Consider the following 22,125-nt stretch of genomic DNA (forward strand, 5'->3'; position numbering starts at 1 on the left):
ACACTTAATCGTGCTCATGCAGAACCTGTACATAGACGAAGAGGCAGTGGGTAAGAACAGAACAAGCGATGCTGAACAGAACAAAGGATACTGCATGGCTTAAAATCAGGAAACATCTGCATCAAGGTTGTATCCTTTCACTATACTTATTCAACCTGTGTGCTCAGCAAATGATGAAAGAAGCTGAACCATACGAAAAAGAATGCAGCATCAGGATTGGAGGAAGACCCATTAACAACCTGTGATATGCAGATGACACTACTTTGCTTAGAGCACTTACTGATGAAGGTCAAAGACTACAGCCTGCAGTATAGATTATTATACCTCAATATAATGTAGTGCCTAAGGCATCTGACAGCTAACCTGAAGGCTAGTGGTTCAAACCCACCACCTACTCCTTGGAAAGAAGACCAGATAATCTACTTCCGTAGAGATACTACCTCAGGAACCCAAGGAAGGGTTTCTATGAGTCAGAATCTACTCGATGGCAATGAGTTTTTTTTTAGGGGGGTTATAAAGAAACCAAAAATCCTCACAACTAGACCAATAAACAACATAATGATAAACGGAGAAAGATTTAAGTTGTCAAGGATTTCATTTTACCTCAATCCACAATCAACACCCATGGAAGCATCATTCAAGAAATCAATGCACTCTATGTACTAGGTAAATCTGTTGCAAAAGATATCTTTAAAGTGCTAAAACGCAAAGATGTGCCCTTGAGGACTAAGGTGTGCCAGACCCAAGCTATGGTGTTTTCAATCACCTCATCTGTACATAAAAGCTGGACAACTAATAACCAACTCAGCACCAAGCCCTGGGTCTCCTCTAGAACTGACTTCATCTCACTCACTGAGGAAACAATTCCTTTATTGGCTTGTCTATAATTTCCTAAGAAACTATCTGAAAACCAGATGCCTTAAGTGGTGGTGGGAGCTCTGGTGGCACAGTGCCTAAGGCATTTGACTGCTAACCAGAAGGCTGGTGGTTCAAACCCACCAGCCAATCCTCAGAAGGAAAACTGGGCAACCTACTTCCGTAGTGATACTGCCTTGGAAACCCAAGTAGGGGTCGCTATGAGTCAGATCTGACTCGACAACAGTGAGTCTGGTTTTTGGTTTGGTAAAGTGGTGGTGTGGTTATTGATGCATTTGAATTATGATGGTAGCAAATACTGAATATACCATGGACTGCAAGAACAAACAAACAACTTTGTTGGAAAAAGTACAGCTAGAATGCTCCCTGGAAGCAAGGATGGATAAACTTCATCTTACATACTTCAGATATATTATCAAGAAGGACCAGTCCCTGGAGAAGGGCATCATGCTTGGTGAAGCAGAGGGTCAGCGAACAAGAGGAAGACCCTCAAGGAAACGGACTGATGGGCTCCAACAGCAACAATTGTAGAGAATGGCACAGACCAGGCACTGTTTTCTTCTGTTGTACACAGAGTGGCTAGGAGTCAGAACTGACTCGATGGCACCGAACGCAGCCAGTAGCAGGGCTGGAATTTGAGCCCAGAAACCATCTGGCTCCAAAACCTATTTATGTTCTTTCTACTGTATCAAGAACTTTCAAACTCTTAGGGCCTTAAGAGTTCCCTGCGGATGTCTCTAGGCCAACTATTGGCAAAAAACAACTCAACACCAGGCTCAGGGTCTCCTCTAGTACCAGCTTCATCTCAGTCACTGAAGAAACAAGTTGCTTATTGGTTTGTCCGTAATTTCCTAAGGAACCATTTAGGCTATTGCCTAAAGTGGTAGTGTAGTTTCTAAGGCACTTGACTGCTAACCAGAAGGCTGGTGGTTCAAACCCACCAGCCACTCCTTGGAAGATGGGGCAATCTACTTCCGTAGTGATACTGCCTCGGAAACTCCAGGAGGGGTCACTATGAGTCAGATCTGACTCGACGGCAGTGGGCTGGGCAAAGTGGTGGTGTGGCTCTAGGATGCTGGAAACAGAAACTACAGACTACTAGACAAGGGATAAGCAAAATACAGATAATGAGAAAAAATTGCAGTTTGATCTGCAGTAATGTGAAGATTGAGGCCGACAGTGGAGAAGGAAGGATGATACTGCATTCCCATCCTTGCAAGGAGACCCAGTCTCTGTCAGATACTAGTGCCAGGGTGCTAATGTTTATTCTCAGCAATTTTCCAATTCATAATTCCTGACATCCAAGTAGACCAATGATGACAAGCAAAGATCATAGTCTCTGGGGAGGGAAAGACCAGGACATCAAGTCAAGTTTTGCTTACTAGCAAAAACAGTCTAAAGGGTTTCTTCTTTTATCTTCAATCTGTTCTCAGACTTTATCTCACTTGCTTCCTTGCTACTAAAACTCTTGCAGTAATGCAAGAAAACTCAAAACTAGCCCTGTAACATGTGACTACTCCTTAGGGAATTCACCTTAATGACACATCAGCTACCCTTAACTCCCCAACCTTCACACTCACACACACACACACGTATATGTCCTTGCAATCAATGCTGGAAGTCACTTGCTATGTTAAGGTCAATTACATTACGTGCACTTCTTTCCCCCATTTTTAGTATTTGTTTGTATTATATGTTAAATACTCATGCCATTAAAAAAAAAAAGTTACCAAGTCAATTCTGACTCATGGCACCCCCATGCGTGTCAGAGCAGAACTGTGCTCCATAGGGTTTCCAATAGCTGATTTTTCAAAAGAAGCTTGCCAAGCCTCTCTTCCAAGGTGCCTGTGGGTGGACTTGAACCCCCAACCTTTTGGTTAGTAGTCAAATGTGCTAATCATTTATACCACCTGGGGACTCCACTCACATCATACAAAGTGCTATTCTGATAGTTGGACCCAGAATACCGTAAGCTCTTAACCTTAAGAAAAAGAAGATGTGCATGTTCATGTCAAATAATTAAATTGCCACTCACGTTAAGGTCCCCTCCAGATAGGGACTAAAGGGCCAGTTTCTTTCAAGAAATTGGTCTGATTACATCAAGTCTGTCAGATGCCTGCGAAAATCTCTAATATCTTCCATAAATAAATAAATAATTTTATTGACATTAAAAACATACAAGGAATATAAGGGAACCTTCTGAAATGCTGGAAATATTCTATACTTTCATTTAAGTGGTGACCACACAGATGTACTCACATATAAAAACTCAAGATGTATACTTAAGATTAATGTATTTTACCAAATGATCTTATATCTCAAATACAGAAGTGAAAAGAAATGGATGTGTATAATATTTTGTATAGCCTTCCTAGGTGTTTTGCAGAAGATAAGTTCTTCAGGACATCTAGTTCACCATTTCACTAATGCCAAAATCTAGGTTTACTTTAAACATATTACCTCTTTTATTTCTATTTTACATTGTCGTTATTCTTTCTCTGTGTATGTGCGGCTATTCTTAAGTGCTCAAAGTACAGTCTCAAATCACATCCCACAGAGGTCTAAGAAGGGAAAGGTAGGTTGAAACATGGACTAGCCCAGTTCCTTGCTGTTACCAGTACTATAGAACCACACTAACTTCTCCAAAAGCAGGATAATACCTGCTGACATGACCCAGCCCATTTTTCTTTAAGGTTTTAAAGGAAGAAATGGGTAGATTCCTGTCAGGCAAGATTTTACTAACGGGGAGGAACTGTCTAAAATTAGACTTTTGGACAATAACAGAGACATCATAGACTCCTTTGGTTTTACTCTACAGAGGAAAGCTCAGGAAAACCATACTGTACTCTGAAATATATATATATATATTTTTTTTTTAATTGATTAGGTTCTTGGCAGAGAGGTCCAAAGGTCGGGAGTGTGTGTGTGAAATAAAGACTATGCCATGATTCTGGAACAACTGGTTTTTAAATGGATGAAACAGAAAAGTTGTAAGCAGTCAAAGGAGAAAATAAACCTGTCCAAAGTGACCATGACATGCAAAAACTCCAAGGAAGATCCTATGGAGTCTTTTTCCCGAAATGTTTAAACCACATGAGAACCCCTGGGATGAAGAGATGAGTTCCAAAAGCAACATGATTAAACTTAGGAGACCAGAGCTACCTGTGATACAAGAGGCACTAGCTCTTTAACTTTGGAAGAAAAGGTGGCTGTCAACCTGAGGATGGGGATGGAGGGAGAGAGACTGCAGGGAAAGGGCCAGTGTTAGAACATGGTGCTCCAGTCACCAGCATAATTCTCTAGTTTAGGAACAAAGCAGCCACTAAGGTGCCTACGAGGTAAGAACTCACTAAAGCATTCTTGAAGGTAGATTAGGTAGATGAAGGGGAAGCATATAGATTTCAAACACAAAATAAAACAGAATACTTGCTCCAGGAATGTTACAATCTTAAAATGCAAAGGAATGTTCTAATCAGTAAATGCAGTAATAAAAGTAGTTCTATTGTTCCATGTATAGAGTTGGCAGACAATGTTTCCACAAGTGTATTTGTATGTCCTGTAAGAATTCCCAAGTATATAGTAGAGCTGACAAAGGACAAGGCTGTAGTCATTTCTTGGCCACAGCCAGCTACCCGCAGGGAGCAAGTAGTTGGACCTGTGGGCCATGGTCACAGGGGACATCAAGCTCAATTGGTATAATAGACTACACAAAAACATTGTTCCACATCCTACACTGGTGAGTAGCGACTGGGATCTTAAAAGCTTGCAAGCGGCCATCTAGATGCAATGATAGGTCTCTCCTCATGCAGAGCAAAGAAGAATCAAGAAAACCAAAGATGCATGGAAACAATTAGTCCAAGCAATTGGTACACCATGCGATCCTCAGCCTATACAACTATGAGACCAGAAGAACTAGATGGTGCCCGGCTACCACTGTCAACCACTCGGAGGGGAATCTATGTAGGAGATACTGGATAGAGTAGGAGAACAAGGTGAAACAAAACTCAAAATTATTTAAAAAAAAAGGGGGGGGGCGATCAGGTATGTTGGTCCGATAGAGCCTGATGGAACCACTGAGACTATGGCCCCTAGCAGCCTTTCAGGTCTGGAATTGAACCCACACCTGGGCATTCCAGCCAAACAAAAAACAGGCATATGAGCTGAACATTTACATTAGGTAGATACACTCCTTAGAGAGAACAATCATGGGAGAATAAAAGGGAGACAGCCAGGGGGAGGGCAGGAGTGCATGGGAGGGAAGGACACAGGGAAGAGGTAACTGGGGAGGAAGTAGGAGGGAAGCTGTTGTACTGTGGTAAACTATAGTCAATGTCATGAGACAAAGAGTATGTGAACTGCTGTATGGAAAATGATTTCGCTCTGTAAACTTTCACCTAAATCACAGTAAAAATTTAAAATAATAATAAAGCAGTTCTATTGTTACCAATTTCAAAGTTCAAGTTATAAAATGAGGGGAAAAAAAAAAACCCTAATGTGCATACAATGAACTAGACTTTATAAAGGACTTGAAATACTACAAAGTAATTAAACTTTTCTCTTTATGAGACAGACCTCATAAATATCTCCTAAAGGAAAAAGACAGTGATGATTCTTAAACCACTCAGGAACTGATTTCATGTCCAGTCCGTCACTTGGCCCCCTAATCCCATACCACAACCTTAGGAGCAAGTCTGAACGTCAATCAGAGAACCATTTGCAAAGTGGCTGAATGTGGTTACTTTTGTTTCTTTGGTCCCAGGGAATATGATGAACTCTGGCTGCTTCCCTAGTGCTCTGTAGTTCCCAAAGCCAATCATGATTCTGGTGCAGATGTAGTCAAGTCTAGAATTGGTTTTAGGAGAAAGATTAGCCAGCTGATCTTCACCAATGATTTCCAGTGATAATGGGAAAGAAATTGGAAACCAAATGACATCACTTTTTGGTATTCACTATACAAGAGACAGTAAGGAGCTGTTTGACCTCGTTTGCCAGCTTAACCACAGGTGGCTGCTGTTCTAGTTTCTGACCCTAACAGGAAAGACATCAACAATTGCCATATTCAGCATTTCTTTGATCCAGGCTTGCTGCAGGGTGCCAGCGAATGCAAGGCAAAAAACATAAACCAAACCAAAAAAACCTAACTTGTTGCCGTTGAGTTAATTCAGACTCATAACAACTCTACAGAATAAAGTAGAACTGCCCCATAGGGTTTCCAAGGCTATAAATCTTTACAGAAGCAGACCGCATCTTTCTCCCAAAGTGGCTGGGAGGTTTGAACCGATAACCTATTGGTTAGCAGCCAAATGCTTAATCATTGTACCACCAAGACTCCTTGAAAACATACAAATTCATAAGCAAAACCAGAGAAAAGCATACACAGATGCACTAAAGGGGCCTTATCTTCAAACATTTTCAAATACACATTAGTAAATATTTCAAGATTTAGCTGGAGGTTAGAAAAGTAAGAAAACTAAAGCAATTATTACCGAGATCATCTTTAAACCTTAAAACAAAAATATCTTCTGCAGCCTTCTTTAAACCAAACAATAGTTTAGTTTAACTAGTCAAGACTGTCTGCCCTGAGCACTGTGCTCCATTAAGATCTATCTGCATGGGATCAAACTGACAACAGCAACTCCAAAGACTAGACAGGAAATTTAGGGGGCAGTGAATTTATGTTAACAAGGGAAAAACAATTTGGAAAAGGAGGGTGAGAAGAGTGGCACAACTTGAAGAAGGTAATCACTGTCACTGAAATTATACATACAGAGATTGAATTGGTTTATGTTCTGCTGTGTATATTCTCAAGAACAAAACAAAACAAAAAAACCTAAAGCAATCTAAGGCAAGGGTCACCAAATTATGGCCCACGAGTCACTCCAGCTTGTCGTCTGCTTTTAGAACTAGTTTTACCGAAACACATCATGTTCATCTGTTTGTGTCTTGCCTATGGTTGCTTCCTCACTACTTTGACAGAGTTGACTGGTTGTGACAAGAGACCATATGGACCACAAACTGGAAATATTTCCTATCTGGCCCTTTACAGAGTAAGTGTGCAGACCCTTGATCAAAAGAGTAAGCAATGTTTACAGCCCATTTACAGACTTTCATTGAAAGGAGACAAGTGCGGACAATTCATTTATAATGAGTCACGTGCCCTAGAGATGCACTGAAGTGGGCACAGTGAGGTACTGGTGGAAAGCTGCAGGTCTCTGAGGCTTAACTGCTAGGCTCAGTGAAGAGAAAAAGCATCTCACAAAATTCTGGGGAACAGACCTTTCCCTGGTTCTAGTCCAACTTAGAAAAGATTTTCTCTCACTCAACAACTGATGATGTCTGAAACGGAGCTCCCCAACATCCCTGGTAAGAGGTGAAGAGGTAACCACACTTAGTACATTTTAAATAATTTTCTAAAAATGAATACAATGGACCAGACCTGAGGTTCCCAAACTGTACAGTGCCATGGGATTACAATGAACTCACTGGACCTCCACAAAGTATTTAAATTTTGGGGGAAACATATCAACAGTCGACATCTGTGATACCATGTGAACTACTAGCTCAAGATAGTTGACAATTTCAACACTGGATCATGCTACATTACTTTAAAGATGTCATATTTTTGCAAAAGTGGGTTTTGGTGATGATGCAATAAAAAGCACGTACTTCACAAATAAATGTGGAATGGGAAATGAAGGGTGTCAGTGTTCAACTTGCAACAAGCTTTGAGAAACTGCTCAGTGTCTAACAGGTGTCACATCTCATTAGTTAAAGTTTTCTCCTTTGACAGGATGCAGTCTTACAACTTTCCTATCATAACAACAACAACAACAACATCACTTATTTTAGTGAAAAAATACTTGAGTTTTCCATTTCTGACAGGATTCTACCTTAAACAAATTCCAGTTTTCATAGGTTTTACCGTACTTAAATTGTTCGGACTTACTTACCTAATAAATGGAACTGTTGAGTATTTCTTTTAGCCTAGGATCACTGTGAAAAATTACTGAGACACTAGGGTGCTGTAACCAAAAAAGATTAGAACCTCTGGACTGCAATGCTGTGACTGATAGTGAGTTCCCTAAAAGGAGAGAGATTCAAGCTGATGTTTAAAGATCATCCATAAAGATACCAGAGGGTCTTGCCTTCAACTGCCTGAGAGGTTGGACCAGTTTCCTGAAATATCTTCCCACTATGACTTGAAATGAAGGTGGAAGGGAGAGGGAAAGTGAACAAATGTCCCAATGAACAGTACAGAAACATATAGCTGTAACAATTCCAGAAAAAGAAAAACTGGACAAATCAGGGACTCGCTATGCATGTCCTTATACTTCCCAATCTCACTTTTTTCTCTGTGCTCCAATTTTCCATACACAGGTCACAAGTCCTTAACAAACAGGTTTCCTAGAGCTCCACATGGGAAGATATGGATTTGATGTAGTTATTGCTGTGTACAATCAAAGATCCAAAGCACTTTACATTTTCTCTCCTCATGCCCTGAAGAACAGGTCCAAGCTTGAGAACACTCAAGACACTCCGTGGTTACTCTGAAGTGCTCTCATCTACCAAAAGCAAAAGGCCAGGCTGAATCAGAGAGTGGAAGGTTACATCATTAGCACATTTAGAGAAAATTTCACTGTCCTAATTGAGAACCCAGAAATGGATCCACTGACCTGTGGTCAGCTGATTTTTTTACAAAGGGCTGAAATCCATTATATGGTGAAGAAATTGTTTCTTTAACAAATGGTGCTGGCAAAACTGGATATCCATTTGCAGATAAATGAGACAAGATTCATACCTCACACCATACACCAAAACTAAATCCAGATGGATCAAAGACTTAAATATGAAACTGAAGTTCCTCAAGGACAAATAGGGGCAAATTTAGGGGCCCTAATTTATGGCGTAAACAGACTATCAAGCATAACCCAAAATGCACAAACAACAGAAGATAAACTAGATGAATGGGATCTTCTAAAAATTAAATTTGTATGTGCTTCAAAAGACTTCTCCAAAACACTAAAAAGAGAACCTACAGGTTAGAAAAAAATATTAGGCAACAATATATCTGACAAGGGACTTATCTCTAAAATTTACAGAAAACTCTAATACCTCAACAACAAAAAGACAAACAATCCAGTTAAAAAATGGGCAGAAGACATGAATAGATACTTCACCAAACAGGATATTCAGGGGGCCAGCAAACACATGAAGAAATGTTCATGATCATTAGCCATTAGAGAGATGCAAATCAAAACAACAGTGAGATACCATGTGGCCCCACCACTAACAGCAAAATATAACAAGACAGAAAATAACAAATGCTGGCGAGGATGTGCAGAGACTGGGACTCTCATACAATGCTGGTAGGACTGTAAAATGATATAACCACTGTGGAAAGCAGCATGGTGATTCCTTAAAAAGTTGGAATTAGAAATACCATTTGATCCAGCAATCCCATTACTAGGTATATATCCTAAAGAAGTGAGAACGAGGACAAGAACAGATATATGCACACCCATGTTCATCACAGCACTATTTACAATAGCAAAAAGATGGAAACAACCTAGGTGCCCACACAGTGGAGTACTACGTAACACTAAAGAATAATGTAGAACCTGTAAAACACCACTTAACATGGATGAACTTGGAGGACATTATGCTGAGTGAAATAAGTCAATCACAGAAGGACAAATATTGTATTAGTTCATTATTGTAAAAAGTCAAGGAAAGGTTTATGTATGGAAGGAAACTCTTTGTTCATTACCAGGGTGGAAGGGTAGGGAAGGAAACACTGCAAAAAATTTTAAAAAATAAAAGTTAAAGATAATGTGACTGTTCTAGATAGTCTAAACCAAACCCAATCCACTGCCATCCAGCTGATTCTGACTTACAGCAACCCTACAGGATAAAGAACTGTCTTATGGGGTTTCCAAGGCTGTAAATCTTGACGGAAACAGATTGTTTCATCTTTCTCCCCTGGAGCGGCTGGTAGGTTGGAATCACCGACCATTTGGTTAGCAGCCCAACGCTTTAACCACTGTGCCACCATAGCGCCTTCTGAATAGTCTATCTAAAACCAAAAAACTGAACTCACTGCCACTGAGTCATTTCCGACTCAAAGCCACCCCTCCTTGGGTTTCCAAAGTAGACTGCCCAGTCTTCCTTCTGAGGAGTGGCTGGTGGGTTTGAACCACTAGCCTTCTGGTTAGCAGTCAAATACCTTAGGCACTATGCCACCAGAGCTCCTTGAATAGTCTATAGAGGCATAAAATAAACGTTAATACCCAAAATTTTACAAGACATATCACTATAGCAACTACCAAGGAGCCACTAAACAAAAAGTTGGAATTAAAGATCAAAAAATGGTATGTGCCTCTGCACTGGTTCTAATATTACTTCCAGCATTTCTAATTCAAAACATTCAGCATATCTGCATTTGTTTAATGTCTGTTTTCATCAGGAGCTCTAAGATAGAACAGATGGTGTCTATGTTGTTCAATGTCATATTCTCCAAAATTATGGCTGACTAATTGACCCACAGAACTACCGTAGGTTGAAGAATACCTCTACTTTGGTTATTAGCTAGAATTAGTCCCTTACAGCCTTCACCTCTACTAGAGAAATCTGGTGGGTGGGAAAAGAGGAAATAGCTAATAACTTATATTCTAGTGAGACTCTGATCACAGCAAATATATCATCCAGGAAACATCTAAGCATAAGATGAGGGGAAGCAGTTTTTTGAACACTGGTTCTTTTAAGCTTATTTTTTAAAAGCACAGAAACCTTTTCTTCAAAGAAAATCTTACAGAGATCCCAATATATAACATAGTTAAAGGCAGACCTGCTTTAAGTTGAAGCAAGAAAGGGAAACCACAGCCTTGTATACTTAGCTTCTCCCTCTTTCTAGGTATTTCCTGGGAACTCTTGGGACACTGAGAAGCAATCTGAAAATTGCTGGTAAAATATAACCAAGTTACTATCCAATTCTAATTCTAAAATTCAACAATTCTAATTGATCAACACTCTGTTAAAATGTACCTACCTGGTATACACATCTGTATTTATATAGCCAGTCAAACCATGCTTCTCATTTAAATGACAATACGTATCTTTCTCACCAGAATGCTAAGGTCAGAAAAGTAAGTATCTCCTAATCTTACTTCCCAGCCTCATGTAACAGGGACCAGGGATCAGCTCCTTTGAAAAACCAGAGATAGGAAGGGAGTGCTGTGGCTGCTTACACAAACAGTACAACTGAGGATATGCTGCCAATCAAGCCATATAACACCTGTATTGAAGAGAGCAACAGCTCTGATGTAAAACAAAAGGCAACACAGATTGGATTCGGTATGGTAAAAAGGGCATCACAGCTCCACTTTCAACTGGTTTGGACAACTCATTCAAACCTCTCTAAATATGAGATTTCTTCTCATATACCAGATAAGAATATCTAACATGTCCTTTCCAACTCTTGAATTCTATGATGCTAAATTAATACTGTTTTTTTTTAAGTACATAAGAAAAATTGTTTTAAAGCTATCACTTGGGGCATTTGCTCTAAATTGCGAGACACCGTCTTCAGCAATAAACATATGTGTCTTAAAACCAATTATGCAAACCAAAAAAGAAAATCTGTGGAAATCATAAACTAGTTTTCTACTTAAATCTTTATTTCACAGCAGGGAGAAAAGCTCAACCAATTTTGAGCAATGAAGCTTCTAATCAAGACAGGCATCATTAAAAACAGTTTTCTTCCTTTTTCTTAGTGATGCTGTGCCAATTTTAGAATTGCAAAGGACCATGGATATATTCAACAAGAATTTGCAGACTGCTCCTCAGTGTTCTAAGAATTCCCAGGAGGAAGACAATGAGAGATGCACGAGAGTTATAAACAACAAAGGTAAACAGTACTACATACACAACACTGCACTATCAGTAATAACAAATATTAACCTACGAGTGGATACACAGATGGACAGGCAAGATGGTCAGGTATGGGTAGGCAAACTGGACTACACCCATGACCACATACAGGTTAGGCAGATGGGGCGGGGAAGAATAAAAACGAAAGAAAGAAAATGCAAATGGAAGCAAAATTAATGTGACAACTATTCTTTCCTGGTGTTAACTGGCTTGTTTCATGACTGCCACTTTCATATCCCAGCCCAGTGCCAACAAGGTCTGCGATGCATCCAGAGTCACATCCATCATGTGCACAGCTCCAGGTGTGGGGCTAAGACCATCTAAACTTAAATGAAAACATGAGGCTAGAAACTTCGGTCGTTTTTATCCTCTAGACTCTCAGTGGGAAAAAATAAGTGGTGTGACCTAGACAACAGCTGATTAATTCATCAAAGCAGGAAAATGACACTTTTAAGTCACAAAATGATCTCAAAAAATACAAATGTTAAAAACACACATTTCTTCAGTCTTACAACCTGTAAGACTCAACTCTCTTTTATATCCTCTAGAACAGAACCTAAGAAAAAAATGTCAAATTTAGTAATATTAGAAATTTCTTTAAACAAACTCTAACTCATTCTGTGGGCTAACACTTCCAATTAGAGGGCAGCTCCTACTCTTCAGTGTATGAACATGACCTAATGCAAACAAAGTTTAGAGAACATTTTAGCTTGCAAGAATACATTTTTGTCCCTTCTCTGATAATAAGTGTTCACATAACTGTAGCCTATGCTTTTATGGCTAGGTAGGTACTTGTTTACACTCAAGTCACCACATCAGTAGGCCCTGAAATGAGTTAATGTGCCACTTCTCTTCTAGCTTTCATGCTTAACCAGTAACTCTAAACAACTCAAGGAAATAGGAAGCAAAGAAGGAAGAGAAAGAAAAAAGGAAAGAAGGCATGAGCACTAAAGGAATAAACACAATGTGCTTAACCAGAAGATTTACCACCAAGGATAACTATTAACCAGTAAAAGGCAAAACTTAATTCCTCAGGAGCAGCTGGCTTCTTGCCTATAAAATGAATAAAACAACAAAGACCAAGTAAATCTGTTTCTTCTTAAAATTTTGGATATGGCTCTCTTAATATCTGCCTGTTTACTCTTGAATTCTTACCTAATGCAATTAATAGTAAGGAATCTTTTGCCCTCTAAAGTAAAAACATTGTTTCTGTGAGAAAATTTTATTTCAATGTTTTGAGAAAAACCACTTATTACACCCAAATTTGTGTGAACCAACCTTCTTTCAGACAATGACAAATTAAAAAGACAGTAATAGATTAGGATGTAGATGAGAAAAAATATTTTGGGTTAATTCTGGTGAATTCAGGTAGTGTTATTAGTCAAAGTATGTTTAGTAGGAGGTCAATCAGAACATTCAGTTATACAGTTTTAAGCTTACTTATTCTAAAATAGGCTTGCACATAAAAAAGATAAAACCCAACATTTAATGCCAAAATCAGTTCAACATCTACAACATCATCATAGTGCTGTTGCTTGTTTCAGCATTCCTACAAAGCTCTAAGAGGTCTGAAAGGGAGACCCTGCAGCAGATCTCTTCTTTCTACATTTTGCACATTATGTACCTCCAAAGCCAAGGCTGTCTTGTCGTAGGCATTAGGGACTCGCTTCTGGATAACCCTGGCATAAATGGGCCCATTCTGGAGGTTAGGGAGCGGAGTGTTGACGCTGGGTTGGGCATAGGGCCCGGGCTCCGGCCCACCCAGTGGCTGTGGGTGGGAACCCTCCTGGTTACCTCCAATCAGAGCCGATACTGAGGCGGAGGCAGGTCTATACTTCTCGACGTAAGGGACTGGAATCATCCCCCTCTTGCCTTCGCTGTCCTCCGCATTCCACCACTGCTCTTCAGGCTTATCCCGGATTCTCAGGATGTCTCCTTTCTTAAAGGGAAGATCTTCTTCATCATTCCCATTAAAGTCAAAGAGGGCTCGCACATACTCTGCCTCCTCCTGCCTGAGAATCACTCCACTACCCTGCCTGGATCTGGAAACTGGTTCTATCAACGTTGTAGTGTCCAAATAGTGTATTTTGTAGAATTCCAGTAAAGCAGGCAATGAATCAAACTCTTGATCTCCTATTCGGAGTCTGGAGGGGCTCACCCCTGGAAAAAACAGAGCAGAGTATTATTTAAAGATGTACTATACTGAAGAGGAAATACAGATTTCAAGTATTTCCACATACATTTTAGTTCATATTTAATCAACGTGTCCTCCTCCCGCCCCCTCCCCCCAAAAAATTGACTAGAAAATAAAATCCAGTCTCCTTTTATCAAACTGAAACACCATATTTTCTAAATGAAACATCCTCTGGGAAGAAAGATGCCCATCACCACCCACCCCAGAGAAGAAACGGAAGGCCTAGTGGTATATCAGGCCAGTCAGGCCATGCCTCCCCATTGGCTCATAGTCAGCGCAACTGTTCAATCTCCCAGTATGCTCTGTTGCTATCTCATTCACAGAGTATCACAGGGCCCGAGGTTTTGTTGCAATCTTCTTTTCAAAGGCATGAAATGTAGCAAGCTCTCTTTTTAATAGGTCCCAGCAACTATTCCAGGAAGAGGGAGGAGAGCTTGGAATCTCTACTAGGTATCTACAGTCATTCAGATCACATCTAGAATGAGCAATTACAAAGAAGAAAATCAGTTTAAGACTCTTTTTAACCTAAGATTGTTGATCTCTATTTAATTTCTGACAGCTAAAAAATCTTGAGGCAAAAGAATCAAGGAGTTTTTTTAAAAAGATAAACTAAGAAATCAACTGCTAAATAACTGCTTATAATTGCTAGAGCCTTTGCGTAAATGAAACATGAAAATCAGATTGTCCTCTAAAAAGGAAACAGGTCATAAAAATGGGTAAACACGAATACTTGGAAAGATAAAGAAAAGCTGAAATACTGAATCTGAGGGTCCAAAAGGAATCCTTAAAATATTAGGAATCCTTAAAATTAATATGATAGAAAAATGTGTTATGACCCTGAACACAGAGGCATACTTCAAAGTCTATCCTGAGATTCTAGAATTTAAGGACAATAATAATGCACATTAAGAAAAAAAAGTCTTAATGAGGAACATAAGCCTTCAACTTACACTTTGTTAAGCATCCAAAATAGCAAACCATCTTCACTGGACACTGCCTCCCCCTTTCTGTTTTCCTAATAAATTTGTTTGTGGTTGTTTATTATTATTATTATTATTATTATTACCACTAACCTACCATAGGACCACTCTTAGCATTTTTGGGTTGTACCCTAAATATATACACATGTCTTTTGTAACTGGGTTATTATTATGTAGTTTTATATCCTATCTTTTTTCCTATCATAAAACAATTTTTTTTTATATTACAAAATAAAATTTTCCCCACATATTTAAATTTTCTTCAAGAATATGACTTTTACTGACTATAAAGCATTCTCAATTTTTCACTGTTGTAATTGATGCTATTGTGAGCATTCCTGTTCTTATCTATTAATGAACATATTTTGGTTACTTCCTTAGGACAAACTCCTTGAAAAGCAACTGCTGGACCAAAGGGTAAGAACATTAGAGGTGATATAGCCAAACTGCCCTCCAAAAAGTATGTACAACTTTATACTCACCAGTGTTTCATGAGTTCCCATTTCCCCTATTACCCTGCCAAAATGGCATTTTTAAACCATTGCCAGTTTAATAAGGAGGAAATGTTACGGCTTCTTAAATACCATTTATTTGATTGTTTACATGTTTTTCATGTTTATCGACTATCTGCACTTCTTTCACGAAAGTTACTTGTTTCAGTCCTTTGTTAAGAGAAAATGGACAACGCTACACTCATCAGGTAGCAGCAGAAAATGACCTCAATTGTTCCAAGTGTAAAAGACTGAAGAGATGACTTTGGTTATGACTTTGATGATACTATATTCTGGAGTTTCTCTCTTCACTGAGGTGGATCAGATAGGATATCATTCCTATTCAAATGTGGTCGGCATGGAGGAGATACATAGCCACCTTGCTCGTCACCAGCAGGCTAATTCAGGAGGAGCCTTCAAGCCAAGCAACTATATTAAGGACATAGTGGGAACCCCAAGGAGACCTACTTAACATTGTCAGGTCAAGAAAGGCCCCAGGACAGAGTGATAAACCTGTGTCACACAAGCAGAACACCTATGGCTTAGAAAATGGTCTTAATCACGCCTGGGGGGATTTACCCAACATGGTTTTTACTGTCGCTCCCTCTGGGATAGTGGCTGGCAGACATACAGTGCTCATTAAGTGTTAGAGATTAATGAACAGAACTCTGAAGTGAGGGAAAAGCAAGATGAAATCTCCAGCTTTGGGAAGCTCACAGCATAGCTGGGGATATGAAGGCACACAGAGCACGATTGGTAAGCAAGGAGCAAAGCAGTATGTGCTAAGAAGACAGTTTTTTTCTGGTTTTCACTTTCAATTGGAGATGTGTTCCTACAAAAAAACAGCAGCGACAACAGTATACTGAGATAGAACAAAATCACACCAAAAGAGCAGATCTAACCATCCCTAGGAGCTCTGGTGGCGTAGTACCTAAGGCACTTGACTGCCAACCAGAAGGCTGGTGATTCAAACCCACCAGCCACTCCTCGGAAGGAAGATGGGGCAATCTACTTCCGTAGTGATACTGCCTCGGAAACCCAAGGAAGGGTGGCTATGAGTCAGGTAGGACTAGACAGCACATAACAACAACAAAAACAACCATCCCAAAACATTTTCAAGCTACTCTAAGGAGGAAGGCAGCCACTCCCTGTCATCCATTGTTATGGTTCCTCCATTACAAAACTACCCCAGTGAAATGTTTTTGGGGGCAGAGACAGGGAGGAGGTTTAAAAGAACAAATAAGACAACTAGCTAAGTCCTTTAGAAAGATCAGCAAAAGAATTCTGAAGAGAAAAATTGGCTCATCTAGCACAAAGGTAGGAAGTTGGTTCAACTCATTTCTCATTCAAATGCCACAAAGCACAAACTGGACCCAGTTTTTTTTTTTTTTTTTCTTTTTGCTCAGCAATCCCAACACAGAAATAAATATAAACCAAACACCAAAAGAAACTCTGACATGCTTTGTGTATAAATTATTTTTCTATTCTAATGACACTGTAATAATAGTGCTGGGTCTGTTAGACATAAGGGACAACCAGGCATCATTTGATCCAACTTCCAGAAGAAGAGAGGGGAACAGAACATACAAAAGTCCCAGATAAGCCCAAACCTCACCACAGCTATGTGTTCCGGCTCCTTTTCCCTTGTTCATCTCCTTCCAACCACAAACAGCCAAAGGCAGGAAATAGAAGGGCGGGAAAGGAAGGAGATACAGTCAGTCAGGCTAGAGAACAACCAACAACAGGGTTCTCATAGCTGTCTGGGGCTCAGAAAACCTCACTGACTTGTTCTACATCAAACCTGTGCTGCATTCTGTATGTGCAGCTCTGAATTATCACACCCAGAAACCAAAATCAATATAAGCAGTCGGGTATTCTTGTTTTTATGTACCTGCTCAAGTCATTACTTCTAAGCATTTCAGCCCTCATTTTTTAGAACGCTGCTCCCTGAAGCCTTTAAGAACACCGAGAGCTCTGTGGGCTAAAACAGGACTGATCACTTCCGCATGGGTACCAACACAAGCAGCTCCATCATCAACCTCTCTTAGATCTCACTGCATTTCCCTTTTTCTCTTTCCTTAATTCCTACTCCTTCGCTTCCTTCTACCCTGCGCAAGGCATTTATAGATGTTGCCTAGATACACACCCCTCACCACCTGTCCAATACAAAAGGCTGAAAAGCTGCTGGCTTCCTTCTGAGAAAGAATCCTACAGAGGTATGGAGATGCAAGGTCTCTTAAGCAAATAGAACTTTCTAAAAATGGTAACAGCATGGTACTTTGCAGATTCAGACTGACTGGATCTGATGAATTATGGTTCTGCCACTTACTAGCTATATGAGCAATTATTTAACCTCTCTGTGCCTCAGGCCCTCATTTTTAACTGGGCCAAACACCTATCTAATCAAATTCCTAAAAGTGACTGGCACATTACTGGTGCTCAAAAAAAAAAAGCTTCAGCTTAATAGGTCCCTCAAACCTCTGAATTATTTTAGAAATTTTCACCCCATAATCAAGAGTCTGCCACACTTTCCCAGAGAAGATTCCACAGAACCTCAAGATGATTCTCCAAAGCCCTAGTCAAAAAGATGTGAAAGCCTTTCATCCAACACCTGCTACTCTTGGAGGGCCATAATTCACATGAGCACAATAAAGGCCTACAGAAGTCCTGCAGTAAATAAGTCTATTCCTTTTACCATTCAATTACATTTTTTGGGGAAAGGGTATAAAATCCATTAAGTAATTCAGAGAAGAACTTTTCCAGAAGCACTGGATGGAAGGATATTGACACTGAAGAGAAAGTACAAAGAGGACAAGTAAAACATGAGGATGAGGTTTGTGAACTGAGGAGATGAGGTAAACAAATGTAATACAGAAACAGAAGGTGCAGAGAGGTAGCAGCAGTCTCACGGTATCTCCAGAAAAGTGACCTGGTCCAGCAAAACCTAGAGGACGCACTGCAAACAATTACTACCCTAGCTTCTGCACTCCCTACTTTCCAAATGAGGCAAGTTTACTGAGGCACTACATAGCCTTGGATTGAGCAGTAACAGCAAGTGCTATCCTATTTTCCTGGATTGGACCCACCAAGGTCCTTTTGACACTTCTTGATACACCTCACCTCTTCTACTTCAGCAATAACCTTTAAGACATACCCTTCCATGAGTATGAACTCCTCAAAACTGAGAGTGGTTTTCCATTTAGATTCAACTCTCCCTTACCTCTAGGTCTGTTCATAAGATTAATATATCTAATATGTATCAAGTATTTACTGTATGGAAGCTCTGGTGGCATAGTGCCTAAGGCATTTGACTGCTAACCAGAGGGCCAGCGGTTCAAACCCACCAGCCACTCCCCGGAAGGAAGATGGGAAATCTAATTCCATAGAGATGCTGCCTTGGAAACCCAAGGTGGGGTCGTTATGAGTCGCAATCGACCTAATGACAGTCAGTTTGGTTTTTTTTTTGGCTTGGTATTTACTATATACTGGCCCCATTTCTAGGCATTTGAGATGCTTAAACTCTTTTAACGCTCACAACAACCCTATGAGGTCAGTATTATTTTCTTCTTTCACAGATTAGGAAATTGAGGCAGAGAAGTTAAATAACTTGCCCAAAATATGTAATTAGTAAGTGGCAGATAACTAAGATTCAAACACAAGCTCCAGAGTTCAAGCTCATACTCTCCTAACTCACACTGATTCAGTTTTGCTGACAGGATACTGGTCAAGGTCTAGTAGTCCCTCATTGTTCCAAGAGGGAAAAGCCAGGGGTTAATTATTGTAGGACCCAAGACGTCCACTATGAAGTGCAACATGACCCAATATGGCCAGACTTGATCAAACCCTATTCGATAGCCCTAGGGCACTCCTAAGCAACAGCAGTACAGGCAGCTTGTAAGAGCTGAAGACTTACGTTAAAAATAGGTTCACTAGAAAAGGTTGAGAATGCGGCCTAATCTATCACCATGTCTCTATAACCTGCAGTTAAGTCATTCCTTATAAATTCTATGTATTATGTGATCAAAACATATTATGTAATCCTAAACAAAAAGCTCATTTTTCATATCAATTTGCCAAATCAGATAGCAGATGTGTAATGGCTAAAGCCAGTTTTTGTTTTGCCATCCTTTCCTTTTGGTCTTTAAACAGAACCAGAAACTCTAGAGCAAAGACAAAAGTGTTGAAGATAGTGCACTGCTGAGATTCCAAAAGGAAGCTGGCTGTGACAGAAAGGAACACAGTATAACAGTGTCAGCTCTCACGCCAGAATGCCTAGATTCAAAGTTTGGTTCAGTCACTGACTAGCTGTGTGACTTTGGGCAAGTTACTGAATCTGTGACTCTGTCTCCTCTTCTATAAAATGGAAATATTTTAATAAATGGAGGTAACAGTACTTACCTCACTGGACTGTTATAGAAGACAAATGAGATAATGCACATAATGTACTCAGCAAAGTACCTGGCATAGAGTAAGCAGTCAATATGTTAGCTATTAATTTTGTATGTATCTCTAAAATTTAAAAAATTCCTCTGCACGGTTTCAAAAGAAAAAGAGCTTGATGGAGAGGAGAACAGAGATGAGGTAATCTTTATAAAGACAGGGACTGAATGAGTACAGTGCAGAAAGAAGCACTACCACAATGCCTATGAACTTCCCACACCCCATCTACAAACTTTGGCAATCTTCACCTTCTCCCCTAGGCCAAGGATTTAAACTCTTATCTGTTTTGAAAAGGTGGAGTTCTACAGCAAGGTAAGCACTAAGAAATAAAATTGTAATACCAAGGTGTGAGGAAATTTCAAACACAAATTTCAAAAAGCCTACTGCCATTTCCAAATTTTGCAACCCATAAAAGGTACACACAAACAAAAGGTTAAGAACTGAATTTCAATGACAGTTTGCCACCACCTCATTGTATATGATACAAAACCTTAGCTACCACGCAGGTGGCATCAAAGTAGAATGTATCTAGTTTAGAGAAAACATATGGTACATAATATTCCCATCTCACTTAATAATGCCATTAAATCAACCTGACTTTGAAAGACCTAAGATAAGTAAGGGACTTAAAGACCACATACTCACTTTTTACAAAATTTGGCTATGTGTTAATAACAAAGAGATTGCCTATCCTGTCTCCCCATTTCTGGCCAAAGTCAAGGTAAGCTAGGCCTATCCTAAAGGGGCAAGTCTGCAAAGGCTGGGTCAGGAGCCTCCAAATTCATAAGAGACTTAGCTGGATCTAGTCTCAGCTGGTCAGGAGGAAACCAACTTGGGAACAATGAGAAGGCATTAGGACTCTTGGTCTTGTTATAGAAATGATACCCTCACAATTACTCTGTACCTCACAACTCTCAAACATGAAGTGCATAAATTTCCTTAATATTCACCATCAACTTCAATGACATGACTAAAAGAGCCACACCTCAATGACAGGTAAGGAAGACCCAGTGCATTAATTCAAACTCTCAGAAAATCTGACCCAGCCCCCTCTGTTGCCAATTTCCGTGAAGACTCAGGCTACAGCCCCAACTTACTGAGCAAGGAGAGGAGGCCCCAAAATGCAAGATTAACGATGTTTAAATTCAAGTTAAAATGAAATCCATTTACTTTTAAGGGAAGGAGTTTTTTCCACTGTCTTATCACGGGTTTATTTTCTGAAAAATCCTTTCTTCACTAAGCACCTTGAAAACTAGAACCCCCTACTTGCAGAGAAGGGCAGTCCTCTAGTCACTAAGATTTCTTGGACACAGTCAGCCAAGCATCAAATTGCTCTGAGCTGGTCTTAGAGGGTTTTCTTCTATCACCAAGGCACTTAGCTCATCACCTTCGACCTCCACCGGGCAAGAGGATGGTAAGGGAATTTTGGAAAAATGCCCAAGGAATGAAAAAGCTGACCTGTTTCCTGAGAGTGTCTCCATCCCTCCGGCCAGTATGGGGGACTTCCTACCAAAGGCCACCAGGGGAGTATGGCCAAAGCCCTGCTCTCCAAGACGGCAGGAAGTGTATCCAGCCTAAAAGCCACTTGTAGGATTATCGAATTCATTCTGAGTACCGCTGCCAAGTGATCCCCCCGCAGTGCCAACATCCCCCTCAGCTCTTTGTCCCCACGTCGTCCGGCCCTGCCCTTGCAGCCTGGCCCGGGAGCTAGCCCCACCCTGGGGCCGAAGCAGTTCCCCTTCCCCTGGGCCGTCCTTCCAAGTCACACCCAGAGGCCTCTGTCAGCCGCTCCTCCTCCCACACACACTCCCGCTCGTCGGTGGGAACGAGCTCCGGCAGTAGGCTGCTTATTGCCCCGATCACTTAAGCCCTGTGCCCAAGACCCTGGTGGGGGTCAGCTCGCGAGGAGCAGCCGGCCAGGCTGGAGGGGTCCACGGCCCTCACCCCGCCCCGGGCCTCCCGTGCCGTGTCCCTCACCGGGCGGAGGCTGGGCAGGCGACGGCGGCACCGGCGGGCGCGGGCCGCTGCTGTTGATGATGTAGTGGGAGACGCGCGAGTTCTCGGAGACGCTAAGCACATAGTCCCCGGGGCTGGTGCTCGAGTCCCGCACCAGGAACACCCCGTGCCGCTGGCCCTGCAACAGCGCCACCGCCTCCTGCCGGCTCAGTCGTCCCCAGTACCAGCTACTCCGCTCCTCCGAGTCGAAGTTGCCCGCCAT

General features: G+C 40.8%; 1 protein-coding gene across 1 annotated transcript in view; it reads right to left on the reverse strand.

Moving 5' to 3' along the window:
* The window catches only part of CRK (CRK proto-oncogene, adaptor protein), a 23,843-nt gene extending 1,718 nt beyond the window's left edge, over nt 1-22,125 (reverse strand). The window contains exons 1-2 of the mRNA XM_007937436.2: nt 21,885-22,125; nt 13,427-13,962 (exon numbers count right to left, since the gene is read on the reverse strand). Of these exons, the coding sequence (XP_007935627.1) occupies nt 13,427-13,962; nt 21,885-22,125 (777 nt within the window). The remainder of the gene's footprint in view (nt 1-13,426; nt 13,963-21,884) is intronic.

This window comes from Orycteropus afer, unplaced genomic scaffold (genome assembly GCF_000298275.1).
Source record: "Orycteropus afer afer isolate SDZICR_OR568_19922 unplaced genomic scaffold, OryAfe1.0 scaffold00042, whole genome shotgun sequence".
NCBI classification, from domain to species: Eukaryota; Metazoa; Chordata; class Mammalia; order Tubulidentata; family Orycteropodidae; genus Orycteropus; species Orycteropus afer.